The 9,926-nt window shown below is 42.7% G+C and overlaps 1 protein-coding gene across 1 annotated transcript; it reads right to left on the bottom strand.

Moving 5' to 3' along the window:
* Window positions 1-2: 2 nt before the first annotated feature.
* LOC139174314 (galectin-4-like) lies at window positions 3-6,737 on the bottom strand. Its single transcript, XM_070764610.1, has 10 exons — window positions 6,704-6,737; window positions 6,419-6,500; window positions 5,866-5,875; window positions 4,807-4,842; window positions 4,660-4,692; window positions 3,798-3,886; window positions 3,309-3,507; window positions 2,541-2,675; window positions 284-418; window positions 3-137 (listed from the first exon to the last, which is right to left on the bottom strand). Exons 1-10 carry the CDS (start codon window positions 6,735-6,737, stop codon window positions 3-5), a joined length of 888 nt encoding a protein of 295 aa, XP_070620711.1.
* Window positions 6,738-9,926: the final 3,189 nt, after the last annotated feature.

Genomic DNA, 9,926 nt, shown 5'->3' with positions numbered 1-9,926 from the left:
TCTCAGTGGAGAAAGTACATGTGGCCGACTTCTAAAGTTGTGACTGAAGAGGCAGGTGGTTGTGTGCAGCCACCACACACTTCCTGACTGGTCATGTCTGTTAATGAAGATGAGAGGTTGTCTGCTAAATCTTCATTCTGAGAGTTGAGGCCACACACCTTAAAACTGCCAGTTTGAGAAACTCTGCTTTATGGACATGTGCAAGAGGGGGAGCATGTGGGGTAAATTGGCCCCCTGTTTAGAGAGATCAAGAGGAGTGGACTTGTCAGTGCCAAATGCCTACCGTGTTCCCCATCATTGGTCCTCTCATCACTGTCAGAGACTGCAGCTCCAGGTCTCCTGCAACTGTAATAACCTGCACACTTTCTGGTGGAATTCTGTGCTTGAAGCTGCAGAAGGGCTTCCTGTTGACCAGGATCTATCAGAGGGCAAAGCCAAAAAGATCAACTCTCAGTTGGAAACAACCGTTTTCTTTGCAGGAAAAAAAACTTATTATTATTATTATTATTATTATTATTATTATTATTATTATTGTTGTTATTGTTATTAATTTATTAGATTTGTATGCCACCCCTCTCCACAGATTTATTCTTTCCAGGAACATATCCCATCCCAAAGCTGATTGGAGGAGGAATAGAGAGAGAGTCAAAAAGATCAAAATTCGTACATGTAAAAAGGAAGAGGCCTTTATTTCAATAAACTTTTCTCACCCCCCCCAAACCATCCCCCCCCCCCTTATGCTACAGGTCATCCACATCCACTGTGTGCAGATCGGACAGTGATAAAATAGTAGGTTTAAGACCAATACTGCCATTTAAAATCTTCATGGGACTGTAAAGGAGACAATAGCTGAAGTCCAATATAAATACAGTGGTACCTCTACTTACAAACTTAATTCGTTCTGTGACCAGGTTCTTAAGTAGAAAAGTTTGTAAGAAGAAGCAATTTTCCCCATAGGAATCAATGTAAAAGCAAATAATGCGTGCGATTGTTTCCTCCCAGGAGATTCCTAGAGAGGCCCCACAGAGGCTTCTTCCTGCCTTTTCCGGTTACAGTTTTGGAGGCTTGGGTTTGTAAGCAGAAAATGGTTCTTGAGAAGAGGCAAAAAAATCTTGAACACCCGGTTCTTATCTAGAAAGGTTCGTAAGTAGAGGCGTTCATAGGTAGAGGTACCGCCGTATAGTCATGGTTTCATTTAGCAACCGCATCACTTAATGATCAAGTTGCTGGTCCCAGCTGTCATTGAATGGGGACTATCTGTACATTACTTAAACCTTATCTGCAAAATATAAAGTTGGGAAGGTTGGCGTTAAGCACATTTATGTTTTGTTGTTTCCAGACAAATGGTGAATTCTGGGGGTGAAACGGAGGGGCCCTGCAGTCCCCAAGGCGCCTCTGTCACATGTACCAACCTGGTATGCAGCCTCTGTGACAATGAAGATGATCTGAAAATGCTCGCCCTTCCGGAAGGGATTCTGGTGTTTCTCTTCCTCTCCCCACCAGCCAGACTCAAATGTATTGAGCACAACTACTTTGCTAGTAATGTGAGGCCTGAAGTGGAGGGGAATGTGGGTCCCCTTGTGTTGGCCACATGCAAAGTTCACAACGAAGCTCACCCAGGAACTGGAAGAGAGTGGGTGGGTTGGGGGAATGAAGAGGAAAATTAAATGAGAGGTGAAGGTGTCTCAGGGAATAATTCCCCTCCCCTGGTTGTTGTTGTTTTTAAGAGAAGAATTAAGTTCCTAGCCCTCATGGCTTAGTTTAAGCTGGAAAAACAGGAAGTGATAAAGGATTTAATTGTGGTGTGGGATTATTTAAACTACTCATAACAATTTCATAGTCCTATTACTATTATTTTGAGTAAGGTATCGCCTTTCTTGTGAGCCTCCAAAAGAATGTTACCTTTTGGGATGTTTGGGCACCGTGCCTTGCACATATATGGACATCCCAGGACGGAGTCCACCGGGGACAGGTTGAGCGTAAGGGAGAGTCTGGAAGACAGAAAATGATGAACCAAGCCAGTGATTTTGTTGCAAAACACACCTTTGACTATTGAACCAGCCAACTGCAACTGGTGCCTTGTACCAACATTTCCATGTGGCTTTTGAGTCAGGGGGGGCCTCTACCTAGGATTAATGCCCCCAATGAGGCAGGGGAAGGAAGGAAACCGATTCTTTTCATTCCAGAAGAACAAGCACTTCACTGCACTCCAGTTAAATAGCAAAGAGTTTAATCTTAAAGATATTCTGAGTGGCATTATACTGGAGAATAGAGTGGTTTTAAGGGGAATAAAAATAAAAGTATGCAGGATACAATCTCTCCATTCAGTTCCTGGTCCCAATATCTTCCACAGATGCTTATTTTTTGCTAACATGCAGTGTCTGTAAGCCAAGACAACCGATGGAAAGGCTACAGTTCTTAGGGGTGAAGAAGAGCGACTGATGGTGAAAAAGAGAAAGTGGCAGCTTGGGGATTGAACCCAGAATCCCAAAGGCGGACCAAGATCAGTAGGCACCAATTTGACAATGACCTATACCTACCATGTTCCCCATCATCCGTCCTCCCATCGCAGTCAGAGATTGCAGCTCCAGGTCTCCATCCACATAAATCTCTTCCACTCTTTCTGGGGGGATTCTGTGACTATATCTGCAAAAGGGCTTCCCATTCACCAGAATCTGACAGTGGGCAAAGCACAAGGAATCGGTTCTCATTTGGGATTGTAGGAAGTTAGTACCCACCCCTCTCCTAGGAAAATGAAGTATTATAGGAAATACGTATTTAAAAAGACAGACTCTTGTATTTTCCCTAAAGGAGAAACGTGTGCCTAAAGACAAACTCGGACTCTCAGCTCCTTGCCCAAGGGGCAGATATTGTGGTGCCTACAAAGCAAAGGCTGAGCCAGCTTATCTACAAAACAAAAGACACACTCCTCAGGACATGATGGGATTAGTCCTAAACTGGCTCCGTCTTTGTTTTGTATGCACCACAAGTTATGACAGTGATGAAACAGGATCTCTGTGACCAATTCTGGCATTTATAACCTTCGTAGGACTATAAAGCAAAGAATAGCTGAAGCCCAATATAAATACAGCCATGGTTTCATGTAGGGACACCCATCACTTAATGACCCTCTTACTGGTATCTGTTGCCATTAAATGAAGACTACCTGTGCATTACAGTAAACCCTATCTGGAAGAAATGAAGTTGGGAAAGTCAGTATTAAATACATTTGTGGTTCATTCCAGGCAAATTATGAAAAACAAAGATGCACCTGCAGCCCCAAAGGAGCCTCTGTCGCATGTACCAACCTGGTATCCTGTGTGATACACAATGAAGAAGATCTCGAAATGCTCGCCTTTTTGTAAGGGCATCTTGTGATGTTCTTGGTTTCCCCACTTTTGAGCAAGATAGGTCCAGAGGTTAATTCTACCCTCTTTAAAGAGAGGGTTGAAATAGAGAGAAACGTCACTTGTTCCATCCTTCCCACAGGGAAACTTCACCCAGAAGCTGGGAGACAGAAAACAGAAGAGGAAAATTAAAAAGGAGGTGCAGGAATCTTGGAGTTCTGCCCTTACCCTTTTTCCTTTGCCCTGAAGTTAGAATCTATAGATGCTGGTTTGTTGCTCGAAGAGAAGAATGAAATTCCTAGTCCTTGTGGCTTAACTGGAGTTGGAAGAAGCAGGAAGTGGTATACAATTTGGATTACATAATTTACCCCTTAGAAAATAATAATCTTATCACTATTGTTTGAGTAAGATAGCACTTGCCCTTCCTGTGAGCCTTCAAAATAACATCACCTTTTGGGGTATTTGGCCACTGTGCCTTGCAAGTACACAGCCATCCCGGGATGGAGTCCACCAGGGACAGGATGACGGTAAGGGAGAGCCTGGGAGACAGAAAACGATGAATCAAACCAATGAACTAACTGCAAAACACAACTTCAACTTTTGAACCAGCTGACTGCAACCTGTGCCTTGTATCAGTCTTTCCATGTGGCTTCGGAGTCAAAGTGAGATTTCCTGAGAGAGTCTCTGCTGAGGATGAAGCCCCCTCCCCATAGTGGCGCCTTGGAGGAAGCATCAGAACTGATTTAACCCTATGGGTGATTAATGGACTGAGCAAGACTTGAGTCTTGGGCAGCATAGAAATTGAATAGATAAATAATTAAGACTGGCTGGATGCCAGTATCTCATCCAACCTCTCCATGCACTCAAAGAACTTCTAAAGGAAAAGAGAAATACTGCAAATGCCAAATGGAACAGGCTGGTTGGGACTTGGAGAATGTCTATCTTTTTGTCTTGTGCATTTCTGGAGCTTTGATAGGAGAAATGAGTTTTATCTATAGATGGGGGGAGGGAATTGCTGCTGGAATTATGTTCAGAAAGAGAGGGGCATCAAGTCCAGGGGTGGGCTGCTGCCCAGACCGCCGGGGGGGGGGGGGGGGGCGCGACGCAGAGGGGTAGCAAAAATGGAGCTCCACCCTGACTGAGCACCCAATTTGCACTGAAAGATGTTGAAACAAAATGCAGGGCGTCCTGCGTAAGCCACAGCCACAGTGTGGTAGTAAAAAAAATTGGTAGCCCTCCACTGATCAAGCCCCAAACAAATGCCGGCCACTAGAAAGTAATGGCAGAAAATAAACAGAAGCTACGTACTTACTGTTTTTACTTCTCCGCCATCAGTGAATATACTCTAAAATAGAAACAAAAGGACACCTTTATAATTATGGTGTGGCAGTGTATGATATTTGTGTGCATCAGAACATCACTGCACAAAAAGGCAGAAGATGAAGAATGAGCTACTCACCATTAATTCTTCAATTTCTTTTCCATTCAAACCATTCTAGAAAGGAAACCAACCCAAAAAATTCAATTCTGACATCCAGAATCTCTCTAATCTCTGTTTCTTAGTCAAGGGAGCCAGTATTGTCCAAAGACATTTTCCATGGTCATGTGACCAGCATGGCTCTATGCTAATGGCATACAGAACACTGTTTCCTTCCCACAGAAATAGAATCTATTGATCTACTTGCATTTCCATGCTTTCAAATTGCTAGGTGGGAGGAGCTGTGACAAGTAATGGGAGCTCACCCTGTTGTGTGGCTCTTGGATCTGGAACCCAGGCTGTGAGCTTTCCAACTGCGATCTTTAATCTCTAAGTCATCATGGTGACTATATCCAGGTTCACATTGATTATACAAATAAGACCGTCCTTATAATGGTGGGGGTTTTTCCATTCTGCTTCATGCAGCCCCCTGCTCCTTTACATTCTCTGCTACTTCCTCCTCCAAGTTAGTCCAAATGTAAGTAAACCCATTCTTGAATATGTCGATCTGCATCTACACCTATAAAAGCGCTCTACTTGATTTCCCCATGTGGGGAAAAGGGGCTACTGAAATCCCATGATAGCATCTCATATCCTCTTCCAACAGCTGCAAGAAGGTCAGCTCAGAATCAGAGCATTTTCTGGCCCTTTTAACTCAATACATCACAACCCACCACCCAAATTTGTGACTTGTGTGCAATATATTTAAGGAATTAATAACCCTAGCTTTCATAGCAACAGCATTTAGACTTATATACTGCTTTGCAGTGGTTTACAGCTCTCTCTAAGCGGTTTGTAGAGTCAGCCTCTTGCCCCCAACAATGGGTTCTCATTTTACCCACTTCAGAAGGATGGAAGGCTGAGTCAACCTTGAGCCTGTTGAGGTTTGAACTGCTGAATTGCAGGCAGTTAAATTTTCCTGTGGGTGTGGAAGAATCGTAAAAGGGCTGCTTGGTTGCATGCAAAGAAGATGTTTCCCATGGAAAAGGGAGGAGATGGTCAAAGATCTACTTACAATTATTTTCAACATGCTTTGCTCACCAATTGTATTCTGCAATGGAAACAAAGGGCATCAGGTCTATTCTCACATGAGAACATATATGACTTCTTTAACCATGCCATCTCTGCCATTTCATGTATTATGCCCCTAAATTATATCAGTAAAGGATAGGAAATTCAGTCTATAAGAAATAGGGACAAGATTGCTAATGGTGTGATATGCCAAAATGTGGGTCCATCCTGGGGGTTTTGGGTTGATTTTTTTTGTTTTTGGTAATGCTGTTACAGTGAACTCTGGCACTTAGATCCTTTGAGATGAATACTCCAAGGTCATTGAAAGAGAGAGGGTCGTCTCTGAGGTCATATCTGCCCAGCTTGTATTTTGTGTCCTGATTTCTTTTTCCAATGTATAAGACAGACCATTTGTTGGGTGAGATTTGGAGTTGCCAATTGTATTATTTATTTATTTATTTGATTTCTATGCCACCCTTCTCCTGAGACTCAGGGCGGCTTACAACACATTAGAAATCTGCGTAAAATTGCATTATTAAAAACCCACAGTTAAAAACTAAACAAACAGATTCCTACGTCCTACATCCCACATTCATTCATTGGGCAGGGCAAGATATCAAAGATTCGATAGCCCAAAACCTGCTGGCAGAAGTGGGTCTTCAGAGCTTTGCAGAAGGCAGGGAGAGTGGGGGCAATACGAATCTCTGGGGGGAGCTCGTTCCAAAGGGCTCGGGCGGCCACAGAGAAGGCTCTTTCCCTGGGCCCCGCCAGGTGACATTGTCTGGCTGACGGGACCTGGAGAAGGCTGACTCTGTGGGACCTGACCCACTGCTGGGATATATGAGGACAATTGTTTGACCATTCTTACGTGTAGTCAAGATCTTGTGGTAGGGTACTAGCATTGTCGGTGGTGTTAAATAGTTTTACATCATCAGCAAATTATTGCAAAGGTCATTTAGGTAACGTATAAAGAGTGTGGGTCCTAAAACATTACCTTGGAGGACACTGCTGTTAACAGGATGTGATAGGGCGCTCCCTATTTTGACTACTTGTTGCCTGTTTGATAGGAACACAGCTATCCACTTATGCAGGAATCCAGAAATGCCATAAGATTTTAGTTTTAAAAGTAGTTTGTTGTGTACCACTGAATCAAAGGCTTTACAGAAGTCTATATAAATTGCATCTATTGCTCTACCCTTCAGTTTGGAGTTTTGAAGTCCATATGTTTTTGCAGTGTCACATACAATGGTCTGAAGAAGAGCAAGTTCCTTTGTAAGAAACATAGAAGACTGACGGCAGAAAAAGACCTCATGGTCCATCTCGTCTGCCCTTATACTATTTCCTGTGTTTTATCTTAGGATAGATATATGTTTATCCCAGGCATGTTTAATATTCAGTTACTGTGGATTTACCAACCACGTCTGCTGGAAGTTTGTTCCAAGCATCTACTACTCTTTCAGTGAAATAATATTTCCTCACGTTGCTTTTGATCTTTCCCCCAACTAACTTCAGATTGCGTCCCCTTGTTCTTGTGTTCACTTTCTTATTAAAAACACTTCCCTCCTGAACCTTATTTAACCCTTTAACATATTTAAATGTTTCGCTCATGTCCCCCCTTTTCCTTCTGTCCTCCAGACTATACAGATGGAGTTCATGAAGTCTTTCCTGATACGTTTTATGCTTAAGACCTTCCACCATTCTTGTAGCCTGTCTTTGGACCCGTTCAATTTTATCAATATATTTTTGTAGGTGAGGTCTCCAAAACTGAACACAGTATTCCAAATGTCGTCTCACCAGCGCTCTATATAAGGGGATCACAATCTCCCTCTTCCTGCTTGTTATACCTCTAGCTATGCAGCCAAGCATCCTACTTGCTTTCCCTACCGCCCGACCACACTGCTCACCCATTTTGAGACTGTCAGAAATCACTACCCCTAAATCCTTCTCTTCTGAAGTTTTTGCTAACACAGAACTGCCAATGCAATACTCCTGAATATTTTTTAGAATTTTTAGTGCAATAGTCAATTTATGTCTGTTTCTCCCCATTTTTGGCATGTTTTGAGTTCAGCCCCTAGTTTACGGGAGCAGATTATTTGAAGTATAGATAGGTCAGACCTTGAGTGAAGTTTGTATGGCATGGAAGAAGATAAATCAAAGCTACTTACTATCAATTCAGCCAGAGGACCATGTTTGAAGATTCCCTTCTATGAAGGAAACACAGGGGATCAGTAACTTTAACTATATCATCAAAAATAATTTCCATATCATATATCAGTTTCATTGATATCTTTCATTCTCTATATAGGAATTGTGCCAATGGTGGGTTGCTACCAATTCAGGCCAATTCGCACAAACCAGTGGTGGAAATTTGACCCTGGTTGCTGAACCAGTAGTGAAGGCCATCTTACCACACTCCCGAACCGATTCCCCAGTCGCCACTGTTTGAAAGCAGCTGGCAAATGACCCTCTGTGCAATTGCAAAGGCTTCTGTGCATGTCCAGAGGGTCAGTACGAACGCACTTGCAAACCAGTAGGGAAGGTAAGAGAACAAAGAGTTTTGTGATTCTTTTTCCTTAAAAGACACATTATTGTGCAGCTCTTCTTTAAGCCTTCCTTCTAGGCCAGAGGGAGCCTGTGAAGCCGGACTCTTTCCAATTCTGACAATAGTCAACCTAGGTCCTCCTTTAAATTTTCTCAAGAGCCTATGGCTTCTTGCTGGAATTCTTCCTAAACCATATGGAGATCCTTTATGGGGAGACTTGGGGCTCAGAAAGACTGCTGAGATTGTATCTAAGGATAACATAGAAAATACTGAAGAAACTAGAAGACTTAAGAGTGCATCTACTTACCATCAATTGATATATCAGTTTATTATCATGTGATCTTCTCTTAAGGGCAGATAAAATCTTCTGCATGAGGTCCTGCAAGGAAGGAGAAAAAACATTATCTTCTTCTATGGATTCCTTCACAACTACACAACTATTTATCTACATGATACATTTTGGGTTTTAGGAGATGATACTACAGAGTCTGGCAGTGAGTTCCATGCATGAACTATTCGGTTACTAAAGTCGCATTTCCTGCAGTCGAGTTTGGAGCGGTTTACTATACGTTTGTATCTGTTGTCTCTAGGGGGCAGTGCTCATCTCCGCTTCTAGGCCAAAGAGCCAGCGCTGTCTGAAGACATCTCCGTGGTTATATGGCCGGCATAAATTCTGAAGGTGCACGGAACCCTGTTGCCTTTGCACCAAAGTGGTTGCTCTTTTTTTACTTGCATCTTTTACCTGCTTTAGAACTATTAAGTTGGCAGAAGCTGGGACAAGTAATGGGAACTCACCCCATAAAGTGGTGCTAGGGATTCAAACTGCTGAACTGCCAGCCTCCTGTCTGACCCTAACCCTGCACTACTGCAGTCCATTAAAATAAACTGGTGAGCCCTTGAGAGTCACATAGAATATGGACGTGAATGGCTTTACATCACCAGAGAAAGTATACAAAGCCACATCAACCCTTTGAAGTAGGCAAGTTCAAGAAACCCATAGCAGGGGTTCCAGAAATGCTACTGTATTATTGTAGGAATTAACAGCAGAATCTTGAAAGCCCATTCAAAGCCTTCGTGACTCCTTTCTAAGGACAAGAAAGTCAAGTCATGGGGGAAAGATCAAAAGCAACATGAGAAAATATTATTTTACTGAAAGAGTAGTAGATCCTTGGAACAAACTTCCAGCAGACGTGGTAGATAAATCCACAGTAACTGAATTTAAACATGCCTGGGATAAACATAGATCCATCCTAAGATAAAATACAGGAAATAGTATAAGGGCAGACTAGATGGACCAGGAGGTCTTTTTCTGCCGTCAGACTTCTATGTTTCTATGTTTCTAAGCTGAGGTGAGTCTGACGCCTTTCCTGCCCCTTGTAATTACAACCTTTTACTTCTTCCTCGTTGTCAAGGCGAGAGCTGAATTTCTCTACAAGCCATATCCCAATGCAAATACTAACTTTGTCACTCAGAGTGCAATTTGGATGTCATAACTGAGTTGAAACCATTTGGCAGTTTGCAGAGAGAAAAACCACAAGCAGAGAAAAGG

The sequence above is a fragment of the Erythrolamprus reginae genome, chromosome 11, assembly GCF_031021105.1.
Source record: "Erythrolamprus reginae isolate rEryReg1 chromosome 11, rEryReg1.hap1, whole genome shotgun sequence".
NCBI lineage: Eukaryota > Metazoa > Chordata > Lepidosauria > Squamata > Dipsadidae > Erythrolamprus > Erythrolamprus reginae.
Note: the sequence above shows the minus strand (reverse complement) of the source record. Positions and strands in the feature narration are given on the sequence as shown.